Source organism: Neofelis nebulosa, chromosome 17 (genome assembly GCF_028018385.1).
Source record: "Neofelis nebulosa isolate mNeoNeb1 chromosome 17, mNeoNeb1.pri, whole genome shotgun sequence".
Taxonomy (NCBI): Eukaryota; Metazoa; Chordata; class Mammalia; order Carnivora; family Felidae; genus Neofelis; species Neofelis nebulosa.
This window is the reverse complement of record NC_080798.1, coordinates 17,375,398-17,397,675: the sequence shown is the minus strand read 5'-3', so window position 1 is coordinate 17,397,675 and position 22,278 is coordinate 17,375,398. Positions and strand designations below refer to the sequence as shown.

Sequence of the window (22,278 nt, the reverse complement as noted above, 5' to 3'; positions counted from 1 at the left end):
TTCCATATGAATTAAAAAATTTACATTAAGTAAAGTTTCATTAAAAATGTCTTTTTCAACATCCATCCATGAATAAAACTCTCAACAAAGTGGGTATATAGGGGAATGTACCTCAGCGTAATAAAGTCCATATATGTAAGCCTACAGCTAACATACTCAACTGAAAGCTTTTCTTCTAAGATCAGGAATAAGACAAGGATGCCTACTCTCACCACTTATTAAACAGTACTAGAAGCCTTAGAATAATTAGACAAGAAAAAGAAAGAAAAGGCATCTAAATTAGAAAGGAAGAAATAAAACCATCTATGTTTGCAGATGACATGATATTATATATACAAAACTTTAAAGACTCCACTACAAACTATTAAAATTAATAAATGAATTCAGTGAAGGTCCAGGATACAAAATCAATATATAAAAATCAGTTGCAGGGACACCTGAGTGTCTCAGTCTGTTAAGCATCTGATTCTGGATTTTGGCTCAGGTCATGATCTCACAATTCGTGGAATCGAGCCACATGTTGGACTCTGGGCTGACAGCACGGAGCCCGGTTGGAATTATCTTACTCTCTCTCTGCCCCTGTGCCACTTGCGAGCTCTAGCTCTAAATAAATAAATAAATAAATAAATAAATAAATAAATAAATAAACGGTTGCATTTCTATACACTAACAATGAACATTCAGAAGAGAAATTGAGAAAATCCCTTTTACAATTGCATCAAAAAGAATAAAATACCTAGGAATAAATTTAGCCAATGAGGTGAAAGACCTGTACACTGAAAACTATAAGACATTGATGAAAGAAATGGAAAAAACACAAATAAATAGACACTACCCAAAACAAGTTACAGATTCAATGCAATCCCTATCAAAATTCCAGTGGTGCCTTTTATAGAAATAGAACAATCATAAAATTGTCTAGAACCATGAAAGATGCAAATAGCCAAAACAGTCTTGGAGGCATCACACTTCCTGATTTCAAACTATATTAAAAGGTATCAAAATCAAAACAGTATGGTATTGGCATAAAAACGGATGTATCAATCAATGGAACAAAATAGAGAGTCCAGAATTAAACCCACATATATATGGTTAATTAATTTTTAACAACGAATCCAAGAATATACAGTGGGGAAATGACAGTCTCTTCAATAAATGGTTTTGGAAAAACTGGACAGCCACATATGAAAGAATGAAACTGGACCACTATCTTACATCATATACAAAAATCAGCCCAAAATGGATTAAGGACCTGAACATAAATAAGACTTGAAACCACAAAATTCCTAGAAGAAAATGTAGGCAGTAAGCTCTTAGATCCTTGGCAATTTTTTGGATTTGACAACAAAATAAAGACAGCAAAAGCAAAAATAAATGAGTGGGACTACATCAAACTCAAAATCTGCACAGCAAAGGAAATGGTCAACAAAATGAAAAAACCTACAGAATGGGAGAAAATGTATGCAAATCATATATCTGATAAGGAGGTAATATATAAAATATATATACAGAATCTAAACTACATAGCAAAAATCCCAATTAAAATATAGAAGATATAAAAGAAATGGAAATTTTAGAATTAGAAAATATAGTGGCCAAAATTTTTAAAACTACTGCGTAAGCTCAATAGAATGGAAATAACAGAGAAAAATTGGTGAACTTAAAGATGAGCCAAACTAGTTCACATAAATACCAGAATAAAGATCAAAAACTTAAAAAGAATCTATAGCTTCAGGGACATGTGAGACAACAAGAGTTTTAACATTCATGCCCTTGAAGTCCCAGAAGGAGAAAGTTCAGGACTGGAAAAAGCATTTGAAGAAATAATGGCTTACCAAATTTGGTGAAAGATATATCAGTTCAAAAGGCTCAGCCACCCCAAACAAGATAAACACAAATCCATACCCAGACACATCATAATCAAATTGCTGCAAATGGATGACCAAAAAGGTAATGAAAGAACCACAGAAAAATAATGCATTACTTATAGGGAAACAATTATTTGAATGACTGGATTTCTCTCTTTGTAAACCATGGAGGCCAGAATAAAGTGGAATAAAGTTTTATTGTGCTAAAAAACTGTTAACCCAGATTTACAAATCCAGCAAAAACCTACCAGGAATGAAGGTGAAATTAAGAAAGGCAATACTGTAAATGTAGATGGCAACTGAGACTCGCTTGAAGGTCCCTATGAGATATGACAGTGGTGGGAAGACTGGCTAATGAGACAATTTATATACCATGTTAGAGGGGTAAGCACTAGTTAAGTCTAGGAGACAGTTGTCTGTGCCAATTCTGGCCCAGTGCTTCCACATAATGTCTTTCAAGGAAAGTCAGAACTCCAGATTTTCATATTAAATCTGATAGCTCAATGTTGATAACTAATTCAAAACTTTAGAAAATTTGTTGGGGGCAACATCAAACAAATATGTAAGATACAACCTGATTCATCAGATTTTTACTTCTGTGGAGTTTTCTTTTTCTTTCTTTTTTTTTTAACCTCAGAATTCTACCAAGGTACATCTGGTTAAAACTCCTCATAAATTGTGCTCAACACAGAAGGGAACTTCTTTTTACTCAGAGGTTTCTTCAACCCTGGAAATTAGTTTTGTTGTTAGCTCTGCGTCACCAAGTTCTCCTTCCAGAACTCATATCTTACATTTATTTTATTGCCCATATAATTTTCCTTTCCTATGACTCTCACCACTTCTTTGTCACCTTTTCTATCTTTTCCCCTCTGAGAATTTTTTTTCATGAATTCTAGTTTTCATGATGATTGACTTTTCACTGTGGAATTTGAAGATTTAGTTTATACCTTTTTTCACCCTCCAAATATAATTATATCACAATTTTTAAAGTATTATTCAGCTTGCTTCATGACAATGAAATGGCTTTCATTTCTGAGCTCTGTAGTCACATTTCACTTCTTTTAGGACTTGTTCTTTTCTATGCAGTTAATCCTTGTCTTAATTGAGAATTGCTGAGTTTTCTGAGTATCTCTCATTAATCTAACTCTCTTCAGACACATCAGGTAACTGGTTTATTTTTTAAGAGACATTTCTCCTCTAACCCTCTGTTCTGCCCCAGTTGAGACATACATAGCTATCATTTTAGAATTTCTCTTCATTATCATCCCATTGATTCCCTTTACCATGTTCCTTTGAATTTCATTTGATTCTCTATGTGGATATCTTGGATACCTTTGTCTTGATTGTTGGATCTCTTTCCTTCCTCTTTCTTGGTTTATCCCTTCATTATTCTGACACACACCTTCCAAAAGCAACCAAGGAAAGTATGCAAGAAAAATAAATAGTGTATTTTGTGGGGGTGCCTGGCTGGCTCAGTCGGTGGTGCATGAAACTCTTGATCTCAGAGTTGTAAGTTGGAGCCCCACATTGGGTGTAGAGATAATTTTAAAAAATAAAATCTTTAAAAACAGAAGTGTATTTTCTGAATCCTTATATGTCTGAAAATGTTTCCCATTCACCCTTCAATTTCACTGATAGTTTGGAGATGTAATTTTAGGTTGAAAAACTGGAATTCAAAGTTTTGAAGGCATTGCTCCACAGATTTTTAAAATCTAGCATCTAGTGTTGTTCAGAAATCCAAAACTCATTCAGGTTCTTAATTATATCATGTGATCTATTTAATGTCTTTGGAAGCTTTTAGAATTTATCTTTATAATATGCTAATATTTCAAGTAGAGATAGCATGATGTTGATTTTATTCTTTCATTTGGGCACTCACTGAGACATTTCATTCTGGAAACAAAAATCTCTGAAATTTTCTTGTATTATTTTCTTGATTATTTATTCTATGTTGTCTTCTCTATTCTCTGTGTTTCAAACTTTGAATGTTTGCTTTTTTTTTTTTTAATGTTTGTTTATTTTGAGAGAGAGAGAGAGAGAGAGAGAGAGAGATATCTCCCACGCGTTTGCTCAAGCAAGGAAGGGGAAGAGAAAGAGAGAGAATCCCAAGCAGGCTCTGCACTGCCAGGGCAGAGCCCAATGCAGGGCTTGAACCCACGAACAGTGAGATCATGACCTGAGCCTAAACCAAGAGTCAGACACTTAACCAACTGAGCCACCCTGATGCCCCTGTTCACTTTTTATTTCTAGTGTCTGGCACCATGTCTGACACATTTAATGGGCTCATTAACTTTTTTGAATGATTGAACACTCATAATTCAGATCTTAAATTTCTTGTCTTAGCTCTAGAATTATTTTTTTTCTATTTTTTATTCTTCTTATACTTTCTGTGAGAATTTATTAAGTTCTAATTCTCATATTAATTTTTATAAAAGATTTTTCTTTCAATATTTTTTCTGACATTATTCTCTTATGAGATATGTATTATATATTTTTGGAAGCATTCTTTTGAATTTTTCTCCATTGGTTGTCTTTCCCGAGTTTTTTTTTTTCCCTTTGTCCATTTTAATCTCTCATGTTTAAGATTTTCCTGAAACTACTAGTGATTTAAGGCTGTCTGCCCATATAAAACTGTGGTATTAAAAAGCTGATATGAGGGTGCCTGGGTGGTTCAGTCAGTTAAGCATTGGACTCTTGATTTCCTCTCAGGTCATGATCACACAGTTCATAGGCTTGAGCTGTGCATCAGGCTCCATTCTGACAGCACAGAGCCTGATTGGGATTCTCTCTCCCTCTCTCTGCCCTGCTTGCACACACTCTCTAAAAATAAAAACTTTTTTTTTTAATTAAAATATATATTTTTAAAAAGCTGGCTTGACCTCTCATTTGTGTCTGAAGAAGTGTATATTTATTGGTGGTAGTCACTGTAGAGTGATCTTCCTAGAACAGTTCGTTGGCTGATACCACCTATCAGATATTTTCTCTTGGACTGGTTTTCTCCAGAATTGAATCCTCTACTTTCTTTCTGGGAGTCAATAAAATGAGCTTGACTGCCAGATTCTGAAAGTTTACTGAGTTGTATGTATCAGGTGTATGGGGTAGGTTTGAGATTCTGGGGTCTGTTTCATACAGATTTCAATTAATCTTAACTTTTTGCAGCCCCTCCTGCACCCTGCTTTCAAAGGTACCTGTTGATTGCAGTTCTTAGAAATAATGATTCTACAATAAGACTTATCTATAACCTGAGTTTCAGTGTGTTTATGGTTAACAAATTATTTGTTACCATTACATCTACGGTGGCTTCAAAAATTTTGTTGCTGCTCTTTCCTCTCCTATTCTTTGTCTTTGTGGAGTTTCTTCTTTCATTTAATCTCATCACTATCACTTTAGTGGGACTTCATGAAGGAACAGTAATAAATGCATATATTCACTGTGCTGTGTTTGAAAAGAGTGTGTCCTTCTAGAGGAATTTTTTTAAGGAGTATACATTTAAATACTTGCTTATTGAGTCAGTTAATAAATATTTGTTGATCTTCCAATATATACCAGATACTATGCTTAGAGTTAGGTACACACTGATGAAGACTATGGACATTTCCTTCACAGAACTTAACACCTATTCAGTGAAAAAGATAGTAAGTGAAGCTAAGTCAATATATAATTACAAATTATGAAAGTCCTGTTAAGGAGAACAACAGAGTGCTTAAAGTGTGACTACAAGGAGAGTATAATTTGGTCATGCAGCCAGGAAAGGCCTCAAAAAGTATGCCCTTTAAGTGCAGATTTGGAAAATGGGCAATAGTTACCAAGGCCAAGAGTAAACAACAACAACAAAACCACCTACTAGACATAAGGAAAAGTACCTGAAAAGACTATTAAGAGGGACTAAAAGCTGAGAGCATTTGAAGAACTGCAAAATAGGGCCAGCGTGGATGGAGCTTAGCAACCAAAAAGGAGCATAGCCTGAGATTTGTCTGAAGAGGCAGTCAGCAATTAGATCATTCAGAGCTTTGTATACCTTGTTCAAGAGTTTGGCTTTTGTTGTAAGAGAACTGCCATTAAGGATGGATTCAAGATTGCCTACCTCAGGTGGGGAAACTAGATAAGAAAGACACTATCCTGATAGTTCAAAGAGATACGTGTATTAGATATTGAAGATAGGAAGAGTGTTAAGATATATTTAGAAGCAAGATTAGGCAGTATTTGCTGAATAATTATATGAGAGAAAGAGAAAAGATGGTACTAGAATACTTTTCACTTTTTTGGCTTGATATTTTCCCATAGTGTGGTCTTCAAAACACTGCACTTGCCTAATATCCCCATTTTAATATAGAAATTCTTTTGTATTATCTCTCACATATTAAACATTTATGCCAAATACTTCTCATATATTATTTACAGTTCCCCCAATGATTATACGAGTAGACAGAGAATTGAGGGCTAAGAAAAATGAACTACTTTGCCCAAGAAAACAAAGCTTGTAATTAGCTGTGTGTTCAAAAATTCACAACTGATTCTGATAACTGATTTTTCAATAGCAGAACACTGCTTTTATACCCTCTACCTTCTCTTTAAACCTACAAATGCTCTTCCTGTCAGTTGGTCATCACTACTATAGTGTTTATGTTCTTTTTAAGTCCTTTCCTGTTTTCTCCTAAGATCAGCATCACAGAGTTCCAAGCCAAAAAGTGTTTTTATCAAACTCCAAACATATTCCATATTTAGCCACAAAAGAATCCTCACTGTCTGCCACTCATACTAGATTTATTCATTCCTGCCATCTGTATTGCCACTCTCAATTTCCTTATTTGTTAAAGAGACCCTGGGTTTCCAGTTACAGAATTGAGGACAGTGCTGTCTAATAAAACTTTCAGTGATGATGTGGAAATGTTCTATGTCTGTAATTTCCAACACTAACCTCTATTGGCTATTGAACACTGGAAATTACAGTGCTATTGAATTAAATTTGAATTTTTATATAATCTGAATTATGTTAAATTTAAATAGATACATATGCTCATGGATACTGTACTGGACAACATAGATCTAACTGGGAACTGGCAAACCATTTTCCTAAAAGGCCAGATAATAAATATGTTAAATTTAAAGTCGATGTGGTCTCTGTTGCAACTACTCACTTCTGCCATTATAGCTCAAAAGCAGTCATAGACAATATGTAAACAAATAAGTGTAGCTATGTTCCAATAAAACTTTACTTATAAAAATTGTTACAGTGCTGCAGGCCATAGTTTGCCAACCCCTGGGAATGTTATCTTATACTCATTTAATCCTGATAATAACTCTATTAAGTAGGTAATCATTTCCCTTATTTTGTAGCTCATGTTGTGGGGTGCTCTTACAGGTATGTGTGCATATGCTCTGAAGTTTTGTATGTGTATTTATGATTAGAGTCATTTTGTAACAAGGGAGATAAGACTAAGTTTTCTGTATGTTCAGCAAGCTCCCCTAAATAACTCTGATCAATAGCAATGTTTGGAAATCATTGGCTTACTTACTGCCCTCATCTTACTATATGATCTGTCCTTATTCTCATCTATTTTTTTTCAAGTTTGGTTTAATTCTCCCATTTTAACTGAAGTTTTATTTCTCCCAAACAAAAAATATGAGTGATTACTTTCATATTTTCTTTCAGTCCTGGAATCAAGATGTGAGACCAAGAAATTATTTCTGAAGAAGGAGATTTATGAAATAGAGTCAGCGCAGTGGGAGTTAATGGAAAGACTTACAAGACATGACCTTCAGTGCTCTAGTTTCAGAGATGATTGGGAATGTAATGGCCAGTTTGAGAAACAACATGGCTCTCAGGAGCGACACTTTGGTCAACTGATATTCACCCATGAAGGCATGCCTACATTCAGTCAGCATCCATCCTTTACATTACAGCAAATCATCAATAATAAAGAGAAATACTGTGGAACTAAGGAATATAGGAAAGCCTTTAGACATGACTCACAGCTTACTACACATCAAATAATTCATACCATTGAGAAGCCCTATGAATGTAAGGAATGTGGAAAAGCCTTTAGACATCCCTCAAGACTCAGTCATCATCAGAAAATTCATACTGGCAAGAAACCCTTTGAATGTAAGGAATGTGGGAAAACATTTATTTGTGGTTCAGACCTTACTCGACATCACAGAATTCACACTGGTGAGAAACCCTACGAATGTAAGGAATGTGGAAAGGCCTTTAGTAGTGGCTCAAACTTCACTCGACATCAGAGAATTCACACTGGTGAAAAGCCCTATGAATGTAAAGAATGTGGGAAGGCCTTTAGTAGTGGCTCAAACTTTACTCAACATCAAAGAATTCATACAGGGGAGAAACCCTATGAATGTAAGGAATGTGGCAATGCCTTTAGTCAGAGCTCACAACTTATCAAACATCAGAGAATTCATACAGGTGAGAAACCCTATGAATGTAAGGAATGTGAAAAGGCTTTTCGTTCTGGTTCGGATCTTACTAGACATCAGAGAATTCATACTGGTGAGAAGCCCTATGAGTGTAAGATATGTGGGAAAGCCTATTCTCAGAGTTCACAACTTATTAGTCATCATAGAATTCATACTGGTGAGAAACCCTATGAATATAGAGAATGTGGGAAGACATTTAATTATGGCTCACAACTTATTCAGCATCAAAATTTGTACTGGTGATAAACCATAGAAGGTCTGAAATCTGTAGGAAGGCTTTTAATTACAGTTCAATTATTCAACATTAGAGAATTTGTCTTGATGATAATCCCTTTAAATAGAATAATGTAGAAACATCTTATTTGTTGACTCCAGCTTATTCAGCCTGAGAAAAATCATGTAGGAGAAACACCCTATGAGTAGAATATATTTTGGAAGTCCTTTAATAAAAGCTTATATTTCTTTTGACATCAGATAATTCAAGCTAGCAAATACCGAAAATCACAGCACTTTTGACACCTTTCTAACCTTATTTTAAACCTCAGAATTCATGATGAAATATAATCCTGACATTTTTGTTTTTCCCCCTAATTTGTCTATACTTGTTATATTCTTAATATTTTAACCCATCTTAAATTTATATGACTATAAAGTCCACCTGTTTCCATCACAGTTTGTAAAATACCTTTAATACCTGGAATAAGTGACCTCTTTATTCAAAGATGGCTTATTCTTTTTGTTATTTACAAAACTTCGGATTTCTTGTAAAAACATTGACGAACAACTTTCCACACAGTAAATAGAGATCCCTTCATAGCTTCTTGGTGTTTCCATATGTTGGTGTGATATCATTTTATCAAATTCCTACTGATAGGCATTTCCCAGAGTTTCTGCCATTACACAGAGTACCCTAATGGAAATTCTCCATAGGCATATCTTTATATCATGTATTTTAATTGCAGAAATAGTGCATGAACATATTTTCCTTTTAAAAGATTTAAACATTACAAATAAGGCAGATACACTCTTTGACTATCATCCTTGTATCCATTTCCCTTTCTGAAGGATAGTCATTATCTGTTTAGTATTTATGCTTCCTGACCATTTTTCTACGTTTTTATACATATTTGTCTCAGTGGAAACTAAAACGGGATAATGATAATACCTACCTCAAAATTTTGTGTGAGGATCAAATTAAGATGCATAAAGTGCTTAGAATTCTGCCTGTCATATAATAAATATTCGCTGAATGTTGGTCATTATTTTATTCATCATTGCCATTAGTATTATTTGCTGAAAAACAGTTTCTGCAGACCTTGCTGAACGTCAGGCAGGATATATAGTCGAAGAAAGACACAGGGTAATGAATTCAGAAAATTTTCCATCATCACTTCCTATGAAACATGAAATTATCCTAGGTGTTGATGGGGAAAGTAATGTGTGGAAAGGACTTTATTCAGACTAGCATCCTTTTTGCTACATCATGCAATACCTAATGTAAAAACAAGAATGTAGACAAACCATTTGCAACATGGATGAAAAATGAAAAAGTGTGAAAAGAAACAGTATTATGTTTGAAAAATGAATACACACACAAAGAGAAACCTTATAGTTAATGATTTAAAATGTTATTGTAGGAGTGCCTGGCTGGCTCAGTTGGTGTAGCATGTGACTCTTGGTCTCGAGGTTGTAAGTTCAAGCCCCACATTGAGTGTAGAGATTACTTAAAATATTTAATAAAATGTTAAATACAGTGCTTTCTGGTATATTTGAAAACCTAAACAAAATTATTTTTTTAGGAAAATAAAAATGAATACAGTATTGACTCAGAATTAGAACTCTCAGAAGCCTCATAATCATAAAAACACAGAAAAGGGGAAATTTAGTGTGATATAGTAGCTATTACTACTAATAAAGCACCAAACCAAAAATTTTTTTCAGGCAAAACATTATCAAGTATCTAAGGAATTGTTATATAGAGGTAGACATCTCATAACCACCCAAATATAACCTTGATGTTAGAATAATATTAGGACACCTAAAAACGGAAGCTCACTTTTAGTATCCATGAAGATATATGTGAGCATACTAAAGAAACTAGCAAACAGTGGTACCTATTAAAATAATACAAATGAACCTGGTTGCAGCAGTAGCTAAGGAGGATACCCAGTGCCCAGTTCTAACTAACTGATGTGAGGAAATGCAGGCCTCATTTGCCAGCTCTTGTGACTTTTCGAGAGTCTGGATCTTTTTTTTTTTTTTTTTTCCAGTGTGTGATAGCTCTTGATTTTTATTTATTTTAATGTTTATTTTTGAGAGAGTGCAAGTGAGGGAGGGGCAGAGAAGGGGGACCGAGGATCCAACGTGGATTCTATGCTGATAGGCTGACAGCAGTGAGCCTGGGGCTTGGGGCTTGAACCCATGAACGGCGAGATCATGACTTGAGCCAAAGTCAGACACCCAACTGACTGAGCTACCCAGGTGCCCTAATAGCTCTTGATTTTTAAATGGTAGCTCAGATTTATCTTTAAAGACACCATGAGTACCAAAGATGTATTGACTGCACAAATAGGCCATAAGTTCCTTTTGTTCTCGATCCTAAAGCTGTGGATGTGCAGAAGGCTTGGAGGAGGAGTTTTTAATAGTGCAAATCCCTTAAATATTTAATATTTAAAATATTTCTAGAGATAACTAGCTAAACTCCAAGTGTAAGGATTTTTTTTAAAGACTTATTCCACCCCCATATTTTCTACATGCAGTTCTTTCTTTATTCTAAGCATCAAGTCAAATTTAAAAATTGGGTCTATTTTATATGTAACAACAATATCCTATTGTTGATAAATATATACACATACAACTGAAAATTTTTAAATGGCCTTTGAAAAGGAAAAATAGCCTGACCATCACATTTTTGCACTAGCAGCAAACATGTCATTGGAATTCTGTATTGTGTCCTAGATGAAAAGTTAGCAGACTTTCCATAAAGGGCCAGATAGTAAATATTTTAGCCCTGTGAGCCGTACTATTTCTGTAGCAACTACTTAATTCTGCCATTGTGGAAGAGTGTGGAAGGCTACTAAAAGTCTAGATTAAGAATCCTGGGGGCGCCTGGGTGGCGCAGTCGGTTAAGCGTCCGACTTCAGCCAGGTCACGATCTCGCGGTCTGTGAGTTCGAGCCCCGCGTCAGGCTCTGGGCTGATGGCTCGGAGCCTGGAGCCTGTTTCCGCTTCTGTGTCTCCCTCTCTCTCTGCCCCTCCCCCGTTCATGCTCTGTCTCTCTCTGTCCCAAAAATAAATAAAAAACGTTGAAAAAAAAAAAAATTAAAAAAAAAAAAAGAATCCTGAAGTTAAGCAAATGTCCCACATTTTAGCTTTGTTTAGGTAGATTAGTGTTTTGAAATAGATCTTTTCTATGCCTCAATTTTCATGCTCAGCAAGCAGCTTCCTGCATTGGATGGATTCCATTCTTGGAAGGAAATTCCCATATACCCAAAATTACAGGTCTGTTCTTCCATTCCTCACTTCCTTTTTTCTTAGATCCCATGTTAGTAGGTTAGGGTTTTTTGTTTTAAACATTGAGTTATTTTGTTCCAGGCTTATGCCTGTAAAATATTTTATAATCAACTTAAGAAAAGCGGAATGAGCAACATAGGCGTTTAAGTCATTCATTAAGTTCTTCATCTAAAATTATAGAGGAAATGGGATGCCTGGCTAGCTTGATGGGAAGAGCATTCGACTCTTGATCTCAGGGCTATGAGTTCGAGCCCCATGTTGGGTAGGGAAATTACTAAAAGAAATAAAAACTTTTAAAAAATAAAATGAAATAAAATTTCAGAGGTAATGCATTTGCGTTCAAACCAATGAAGCAATACTAAAAAAAAAAGCTATGCCTTTTGCTATTCCTCACTCCCTCTCTGCTGATTTACTTCTGAGTAATGTTCAAACCTTGTGTATATCCCCCATATATTTCTTTATGTTTAAATGTTAACACAAATCAGTATATTTTTACCAAAAAATATGGATGATAGTTTAAACATGCCTTTTAAATTTTGAATTTCCCTAGTCAGTAAATGATGATTTAACTTATTTTTTAAAATGGTTACAGTATATTTTATACCCAAGTATGTTTGTACCAATACCAACTCAACTATTCATGCAATATTTCAGACTGTTTCCTCTCTGCTGTTTGAAAGTAGTGCTTCATTCAGGGCACCTGGATGGCTCAGTCGGTTAAGCGTCTCTTGTTTTTGGCTCAGGTCATGATCTCATGGTTTGTGAGTTTGAGCCCTGAGGCAGTCTCTACACTGACAGCGTGGATCCTGCTTGAGATTCATTCTCTCTCTCTCTCTCTCTCTCTCTCTCTCTCTCTCTCTCTCTCTCTGCCCCTCCCCTGAGTGTGCGCTCTCTCTCAAACTTTTTTTTTTTTTAAGTTTATTTATTTTGAGAGAGTACAAGCAGGGAGGGCCAGAGAGAGAGGGAGGGAGAGGCTCCCAAGCAGGCTCTGAACTGACAGCATGGAGCCCAATGTGGGGCTCGAACCCATGAACTATGAGATCATGAACTGAGCTGAAACCAAGAGTCAGACACTTAACTGAGCCACCCAGGCGCCCCTCAAAATAAACTTTAAAAAACTTTTAAAAAATAATAAAATTAATGCTTCAATAAACATTTTATATTTTTGTCTATTTTATTTCTGTAAAATAGGTTTTCCAAACCATTTCCAATATTTTCTGTTTCTTAGGAAGGTATTGCTTATAGAAACTTTCAGAGGGAAGAGGATAAAGGGACAGAGTGTGCAGTTTTTCACATACGTGGGTGTGTATACACACACAGACTTTACCATTTTAATCCATCTGGGATTCATTATTGTATATGGTGTAATACAGGATGTTGGTTTTGTTTCCATTCAGAAATGAGACCAATTATGCCAGAACCAATAATTGAAATATTCATCTTTCTCCTACTGTATTAAAATACTCATATATTAAATGCTCATATTCTCAAATCTATTTCTGTGCTCTATTTTCCAGCAATCTTTGACTTATACTTTTTAGTAACTTATTACTTGTAAATAGAGATATGTATATTGTTAATATATAATTTTTATTTAGAAATAAAGACAGGGTGCCTGAGTGGCTCAGTCAGTTAAACGTCCAACTTCAGCTCAGGTCATGATCTCGCGGTTGGTGAGTTGAAGCCCTGCATCAGGCTCTGTGCTGACAACTCAGAGCCTGGAGCCTGCTTTGGATTCTGTGTCTCCCTGTCTCTCTGTCCCTTCTCCCGCTCACCCTCTGTCTCTCTCTCTCTCAAAATTAAATAAACGTTAAACATTTAAGAAAAAAAGGGGGCACCTGGGTGGCTCAGTCGGTTGAGTGTCCGACTTCAAATCAGGTCATGACCTCGCAGTTTGTGTTGGAGTCCCGCATCGGGCTCTGCGCTGACAGTGCAGAGCCTGCTTGGGATTCTCTCTGTCTCTGCCCCTACCATGCTTGCTTCTCTCTCTCTCTCTCAAAATAAGTAAACTTAAAAAAAAAAATTTTAATGAAAAAAACAAAAACAAATGCTTATTAGATTTTAAATTATTTTATCCGGTTCCAATAAAAAGACTAATAAGGGTTATATTTTAAATTTTATTCAATTTAAATAGAGTATTTCAAAATGAATTCACATTGAATTGACTTTGAATGGATATTCATTAATACAGGTATGTCTCAAAATGTCTTTGACAACTTTTTATCTCTTTACACTCTAATATCTTCATGATGTAATGTTCCACAATACTTAAAATATGCTAGTAATAATCTGAAATTTAGTATCTTTTATTAGGTATTGATTATAAAATGATAGATTCTTTTGATCTTTGATAATCTGCATATAAAGGGATATCTCAGTATACCTATTTCACCTTTTTTCATGTTGTAGACATGAGGACAGTGGCTGTTGGGCAAGAATTTTTTTTTTTCACTGTATTTTCCCCATTTTAACAGACTGAAGGGTTGGTTTTTTCAGATTAATTTCTGTTTGTTGTTTTCATCTCTACTCTTATTTGTGTGTCATAAATGATTTATTGCTTTGGCGAAATATGTTAAAACACATGAATATCCGCCCCCCCCCCCCATTTGACCCTGAATTTCTCATGTTCCCTGGGTCAGACTATGATTCTCTGTAACTACTCTACAGGCCCAGTCCTCTGCTTGTTATGTCTCCCAATACCTAAGTTTAAATGAAGTATTAGGATGTGCAGTTTCGAGCTGCCTCTTTCAGTAAGCATCCCTAACAAAAAGTCTGTTTCTCAGTTAGTCCAGAAATCAAGTGTAGAAAATTAATTATCACCCACAGAAGTTTCTACTGTAGCCATCTTTGTTTTATTTCTAATTTTAATGGAAACACAATGGTTACAGTCCATATGTTCTACCTTTTTTAAATTGGAGTAGATAAGAAATTCATTCAAAGAATATTGAGTGGCTCATAGAAAATCTTAGAGTGCTAAGGAACAAAGATACAGAACCAAGAACATTGCTGCACATGATGACACAGAACTCGTGAGGTCATTCCTGCTGCTGCTGCTGCTGCTGCTGCTGCTGCTGCTGCTGCTGCTGCTGCTGCTGCTGGACAGAATTGCCAGCTTACACTACTGACAACATGGACTCTGGATGTTCCTGCTAGTGCCACCTGTGTACATGGGGTTACCCATCACCCAGATGGAATCTCCCATCCTTGTTCCTTTATATCATCACCTTGCTGTTCTGAGATGGGTGTTTTTTGTTTTTTGTTTTTTATTTTCGAGAGAGCAACAGAACACAAGTGGGGGGGGGGGGGGGAGGGGAGTGAGAGGGAGACAATCTGAAGCAGGCTCCAGGCTCTGAGCTGTCAGCACAGAGCCCATCACAGGGCTCAAACTCAGAAACCATGAGATCATGTCCCTAGCTGAAGTTGGTTGCTTAATTGATGAAGCCACCCAGGCACCCCTGAGATGGGTGTGTTGGAATGCTGAAGCCTATGTTCCATCCTTGTACATTAGCTGCTGGAGAGACTAAGATGCATTTTCAGTTTAGTGAGAATCAGCCTCGGCTTCTTAAAGATGGGTGTTAACCATCATAGCAAGGGTGCACAAATACTGTACAGCCAAATGAATGACCAGTGTTCACAAGATGGCATCCCATCAATATACCTCATTCTTCCTGTAACTGAGCATTAAAACCTCATCTAAAATAACATTACTCATTCCTCATTTATTCATGAGCCATTCCTCATTCAACCAAAATTGTGTTGGGTAATGTTTATACCTTCTATCTGTCAGGATCCTGTGTAGACATTCTGTAACCTTTTTTCTAAGTTGTAATGACCTACATAAAAGGGCTCTGTGCTGACTGCTGGGAGCCTGGAGCCTGCTTCAGATTCTGTGTCTACCTTTCTCTCTGTCCTTCCCCCGCTCACACTTTGCCTCTCTCTGTCTCTGAAAAATGAATAAACCTTAAAAAAATTTTTTAAGAGGAAAGAAGGAATGTAATAATAATATCTAACTATATATAAATTAGGTAGATGTTCCAGCCTTCCTTTCTGTAAATAATAGTTGTGACACATTCCCTTTTAATTAGCAAACTGGGAAGTTTTTATGGTTAAAGTTATCCAAACCTTTCATTAAAGATCAGAATCTTTGTTGGTTATAGTTTTCTTTATAGGTTTTCTGGTTTGGGGGGGGGGGTGTTTATTTGCTTGTTTTTACAACTGGAAATGATAGGGATAAGAGTTGACCCTAGGAAATCTTTGAATATTATTCATGTTTCATTTGGAAATTTCACATCCCTTGGTAGCCAGGATCAATCAGCCCAGCAGACATTAACCCTTCCTCTCACCCCAGCCTTTGGTCTGCTGCCCATGGTCATGAGGAACTCCAAATAGCCAAGTTATAGTCTCACTTTACATTTTATTAGAATCACTGTTATGTCCACTGGTGAAAACATCCCTTCATTTATTCTCTACATTATTCTTCATCAAAGTGTCAAAATTTGGTGATGTTCTTGATATTTAGGCTTGACTTTATAATTGTTCTTTCAGAGTATGCTGAAACTTGCTTATAGTTTATGGTATGAATATAAGGGGAGAGGAGCATGAAAAAGTAACACTTGCAAGATAACTACCTCAGACAAGGTAATTATAAGAGCTTCAAGAAAGGCATGTCTAACAATGCATCCTGTCTTAAAATTTCTATTGTGTGCTAATAGTACAATTACATGAACTTTCTTGTTTATTGTCTACATGATGTAATTTTCCCATGTTTAATTTTAATCTTTTTGTGTGCTTAACTATAGATGTGCTTTGTAAACACAATATAAAATATTTTAATCCAACCTGACAATCTATTTGTGTTTCAAATAGAGTACTAGGTCCATTTTTATTCGGTGTAATTACTAATCTATTTGGCTATAAATCTGCCATCCTCATTTGTGCTTTTCAGTTGATCTTGCCAGTTCTATGTTCCTTTCTTCCTGGTTTTCTTCAGGATTTAAGAAAATTACCATTTTCTTTCTTACCTCTACTAGTTTGGAAATTCTATATACTATTTCTAAGCCTTTCTAAGTATTACCTCAGAAAATACCATACATACTAAAACCTATTAAGGTCCAAAACAGTTCACATCTTTACTCATTCCTGTACCAATAGAAATTACTTAGGGTACTTTAGCTACATTTATCCACCCACCTCCCAGTGTAAATTATTGTTCTTTATATTTTTATTATCTTTTTTTTTAACCTGATGGACATTACTATTTTAAATAGTCAATGTTTGGGGCACCTGGGTGGCTCAGTCAGTCAAGTATCCGACTTCGTCTCAGGTCATGATCTCATGGTCCTTGAATTCAAACCCCACATCTGGCTCTGTGCTGATAGCTCAGAGTGTAGAGCCTGCTTTGGATTGTGTCTCCCTCTTTCTCTGCCCCTCCCCAACTCTCACTCTTTCTGTCTCTCAAAAATAAATAAACATTAAAAATTTTTTTTCAAGAGTCAATGTTTGGTTTTTTTTTTTTACATTTCTCCCCATAATTCCTATATTGTTTTTTATTCCTTTGCCTCTCTGTGATAAGATTCTAGTAATTTATTTTGATCTCTCCTTTAGTCACAGATTCACCATACAGGGTAATGTGTTGTTTTTTATTTTTCCCCCATTTGCTTATGTTTGGGGGTTTATCTTTTTTTTTTTTTTCCAATATATGAAATTTATTGTCAAATTCGTTTCCATACAACACCCAGTGCTCATCCCAAAAGGTGCCCTCCTCAATACCCATCACCCACCCTCCCCTCCCTCCCACCCCCCATCAACCCTCAGTTTGTTCTCAGTTTTTAACAGTCTCTTATGCTTTGGCTCTCTCCCACTCTAACCTCTTTTTTTTTTTTTCCTTCCCCTCCCCCATGGGTTTCTGTTAAGTTTCTCAGGATCCACATAAGAGTGAAACCATATGGTATCTGTCTTTCTCTGTATTGTTTGGGGGTTTATCTGTATGGGTTTGTTAGAATGTCATAACAGACTGGATGGCTTAAGTAATAGAAATTTATTTTCTCCTGGTTCTGGAGGCTGTTAGTCCAACATCAGGATGTCAACCAGTCTTTTCCGGAGGCGTCTCTCCTTGGATTATGTGTCACCCAAATCCCATCATTCTAATTTTATTACCTCTTTAAAGGCCCCACCTCCAAATATAGTCACATTCTGAGGTACTGGGGTTCTGCTTAAATGTTGTCAACAGGTTTTTGGTTTTGCTATCTGATTGCTCCATCTTATGATTCAAAACTTGTGTTGCTGCAGTCATTATTTTTCTGGAATCTTTGTTACTCCTTTTGTTTTTTGTTTACCCAGCTTTATTGAGGTAAAATTTACACCCAATAAAACTCACCAATATTTAAATGTACAATTTTACGAGTTTTGACAAGTGTATACAATCATGTAATTGTTACCACAATCATGATATAAAACATTTCCATCATGGGGCGCCTGGGTGGCGCAGTCGGTTAAGCGTCCGACTTCAGCCAGGTCACGATCTCACGGTCCGTGAGTTCGAGCCCCGCGTCAGGCTCTGGGCTGATGGCTCAGAGCCTGGAGCCTGTTTCCGATTCTGTGTCTCCCTCTCTCTCTGCCCCTCCCCCGTTCATGCTCTGTCTCTCTCTGTCCCAAAAATAAATTAAAAACGTTGAAAAAAAAAATTAAAAAAAAAAAAACAAAACATTTCCATCACTTCAAATACACTAAAACCTTGGTTTGCGAGCATAATTCGTTCTGGAAACATGCTTGTATTCCAAAGTACATATATATACATATACATAGAATCTACTCCTGAAATCGCTGTTGCACTAAAGGCTAACTAATTTGGATGTAAATTTTTAAAAATAATAATAAAATTAAAAATTAGAAAAAGAATTATTTGTTTATTCAACATATAACTCCTTTATTAGGTATATGTGTTGCAAATATTTTTTGCCAATCTATGCTTTGCCTTTTCATTTTCTTAACAGTGGTTTTTGAAAAGCAAAAGGTTTTAGTTTTTGTGTTTTTTTTTAAGTTTATTTATTTATTTTGAGAGAAAGAGAGTGCAAGCTTGAGTAGGGGAGGGGCAGAGAGGGGTAGAGAAAGAATCCCAAGCAGGCTCCGCACTCTTAGCACAGAGCCCAGTGCGGGGCTTGAACCCACCAACTGAGAGATCATGACCTGAGCTGAAATCAAGAGTCGGATGCTTAACTGACTGAGCCACCCAGGTGCTCCAAAATGTTTTAGTTTTGTTTTTTGTGTTTTTTAAAAATTTACATCCAAATTAGTTAGCATATAGTACAACAATGATTTCAGAAGTAGATTACTTAATGTCCCTTACCCATTTAGCCCATCCCCCCTCCCACACCCCCTCCAGTAACCCTCAGTTTGTTCTCCATATTTATGAGTCTCTTATGTTTTGTCCCCCTCCCTGTTTTTATATTATTTTTGTTTCCCTTCCCTTATGTTCATCTGTTTTGTCTCTTAAAGTTGTCATAGGAGTGAAGTCATATGATTTTTGTCTTTCTCTAATTTCACTTAGCATAATACCCTCCAGTTCCATCCATGTAGTTGCAAATGGCAAGATTTCATTCTTTTTGATTGCCAAATGATACTCCATTGTATATATATACCACATCTTCTTTATCCGTTCATCCATCGATGGACATTTGGGCTCTTTCCACACTTTGGCTATTGTTGATAGTGCTGCTATAAACATTGGGGTGCGTGTGCCCCTTCGAAACATCATACCTGTATCCCTTGGATAAATGCCTAGTAGTGCAATTGCTGGGTCGTAGTGTAGTTCTATTTTTAGTTTTTTGAGGAGCCTCCATACTGTTTTCCAGAGTGGCTGCACCAGCTTGCATTCCCACCAACAATGCAAAAGAGATCCTGTTTCTCCACATCCTCGCCAACATCTGTTTTTGCCTGAGTTGTTAATGTTAGCCATTCTGACAGGTGTAAGGTGGTATCTCATTGTGGTTTTGATTTGTTTTTTTTTTAGTTTTTTTTAAATGTTTATTTGTTTTTTGAGAGAGAGAGAGACAGACAGAGTGTGAGCAGGGGAGGGGCAGAGAGAGAGAGGGAGACACAGAATCCGAAGCAGGCTCCAGGCTCCAAGCTGTCAGCACAGAACCCGATGCGGGGCTTGAACTCACAAGCTGTGAGATCATGACCTGAGCTGAAGTCAGATGCTTAACTGACTGAGCCACCCAGGCACTCCTCATTGTGGTTTTGATTTGTATTTCCCTGATGATGAGTGAAGTTGAACATTTTTTCATGTGTCAGTTGGCCATCTGGATCAAAATGTTTTAGTTTTGATAAAATCCAAATTATTTTCCTTCTTTCACAGTTCATGCTTTTTGCATCCTGCCTGAAAAATGTTTCCTAAATCAGGGTCACAAAATTTTATCTCTTCGGTTTTCAAATGAATGGAAAGAGGGGCACCTGGGTGGCTCAGTAGGCTGAGCGTCCAACTTCGGCTCAGGTCATGATCTCATGGTTTGTGAGTTCGAGCCCCACGTCAGGCTCTGGGCTGACAGCTCAGAGCCTGGAGCCTGCTTCAGATTCTGTGTCTCGCTCTCTGTCCCACCCCTGCTCACACTCTGTCTCTCTCTGTCTCAAAAATGAATAAAACATTTTTAAAAAATGAATGGAAAGAATTCAGGGTTGAGCTGTGAATAAAAAAGATGCTCGGGTGCCTGGGTGGCTCAGTCAGTTGAGCATCCAACTCTTGATTTTGGTTCAGGTCATAACCTAACACTTGTGAGATCAAACCCTGCATCAATCTCTGTGCTGACAGTACGAAACTTGCTTGGGATTCTCTCTCTCCCTCTCTCTCTGCTCTTCCCTCATTGGCGTTCTTTCTGTCTCTCTCAAAATAGGTAAATAAACTTAAAAAAAAGTGGGGGCTTCTGAGGGGCCCAGTAGGTTAAGCATCTGACTCTTGATTTCAGCTCAGGTAGTGATCTCAGGAGTTCATGAATTTGAGCGCTGCATGAGGCCCCTCACACTAACAGTGCAAAGCCTGCTTGGGATTCTCTGTTTCCCTCTCTGCCCTTCCCCCACTTGGATTATCTCTGTCTCTAAAAAATAAATAAATAAGTAGGGGTGCCTGGGTGGCTCAGTTGGTTAAGTGTCCAACTCTTGGTTTTGGCCTCAGGTCACGATCTCAGTTTGTGAGTTTGAGCCTCACATCGGGCTCTGTGCTGACAGCGTGGAGCCTGCTTGGGATTCTCTCTCCCTCTCTCTCTCTCTCTCTCTCTGCCCTTCCCCTGCTCACTCTCTCTGTCTCTCTCTCAAAAATAAATAAATAAACTTAAAAAAATTTAAATAAACATTTTTTGAAAAGTAGTTTATATATATATAAAACCATCTCAGAGGTAAGAGTAAATTAAATTTTATTTGCTTCTCCCATAGATTGTGATATTTGAGATACACATACTATTTTAATGAATATTCCTTTTGGTCATGGTCAAAATTTATAATCTCATTAAGCATCACTATTCCAGGTTGGCTTCAAACTACCTCACGTCAAAATTTAGGGAGAAAAATTAACATTAAAAGTGAAATAGACTATTTTCATAAACTTTCTAACTTTTAACATGGTCACGTAAGTAGAAATTGTAAAGAATCCATAATAAGGAATACAAGGAACTTAATTCTGTTGTTGCATACTATCATGCAGTTTAAATTTCCTTTGGAAAAAGATATCCATTTAGCTCAGGTTCTTATAGTATAATCAGTTGTATATGGAATCTACAGTGATAAATCATATTCCCTTATAATCCATAAAGTTTAAATTATTAAAATTCCTTATTTTAGAAGAATTTATGATTTGGGAACTTAAGAACTCTAGGATAAGATTACTTTAATCTATTTTTATTTTCTTGTTAAATTTCACTTTATGAAATGGGTTTCATGTTCCATAGAACCTTAAGGAATATAAATTTTTTTCTTTTAACATTAGATTGCCAGGGTGCATCCATATTATTGTTCAATACAGTCCATTCATTTTGACTATTCTATGATAAAGTAGTTCTCCCCCCCCCCCCACCTTATCCACAGTTTTGCTTTCCATGGTTTCAGTCATCTGTGGTCAACTGTGGTCCAGAAGTAGATGATCCTCCTCCTGATGTATGGTCAGAAGGTCAGTGTTAGCCAGACACTGCATCATAATGCCTATGTCAGTCACCTTACTGCATCTCCTCATGTAGAGATTTTATCATTTCACATCATCACAAGAAGGGTGAGTACAGTATAATAGATATTTTGAGAGAGACCACATTCATATAACTTTTATTAGAGTATATTGTTCTAATTGTTCTATTTTATTATTAGTTGTTATTGTTAATCTCTTACTGAGTCTAATGTATAAATTACATTTTATCATAACTATGTCTGTATAGAAAAAAACATAGTCTACATAGGATTTGGTACTATCTGTAGGTTTAGGTATC

The 22,278-nt window shown here is 36.3% G+C and overlaps 1 protein-coding gene across 4 annotated transcripts in view; it reads left to right on the top strand.

The window, feature by feature from the left end:
- ZFP82 (ZFP82 zinc finger protein) overlaps positions 1-22,278 on the top strand; it is a 69,431-nt gene that overhangs the window by 20,456 nt on the left and 26,697 nt on the right. For 2 of the 4 annotated variants that reach the window (XM_058709459.1, XM_058709461.1), the window contains exon 5: positions 7,522-9,562. In XM_058709459.1, the coding sequence (XP_058565442.1) occupies positions 7,522-8,546 (1,025 nt within the window). In that variant the 3' untranslated portion in view covers positions 8,547-9,562. Of the gene's footprint in view, positions 1-7,521; positions 9,563-22,048; positions 22,068-22,278 lie in introns of those variants that run through there. The other 2 variants (XM_058709462.1, XM_058709458.1) reach the window with 2 other exon arrangements.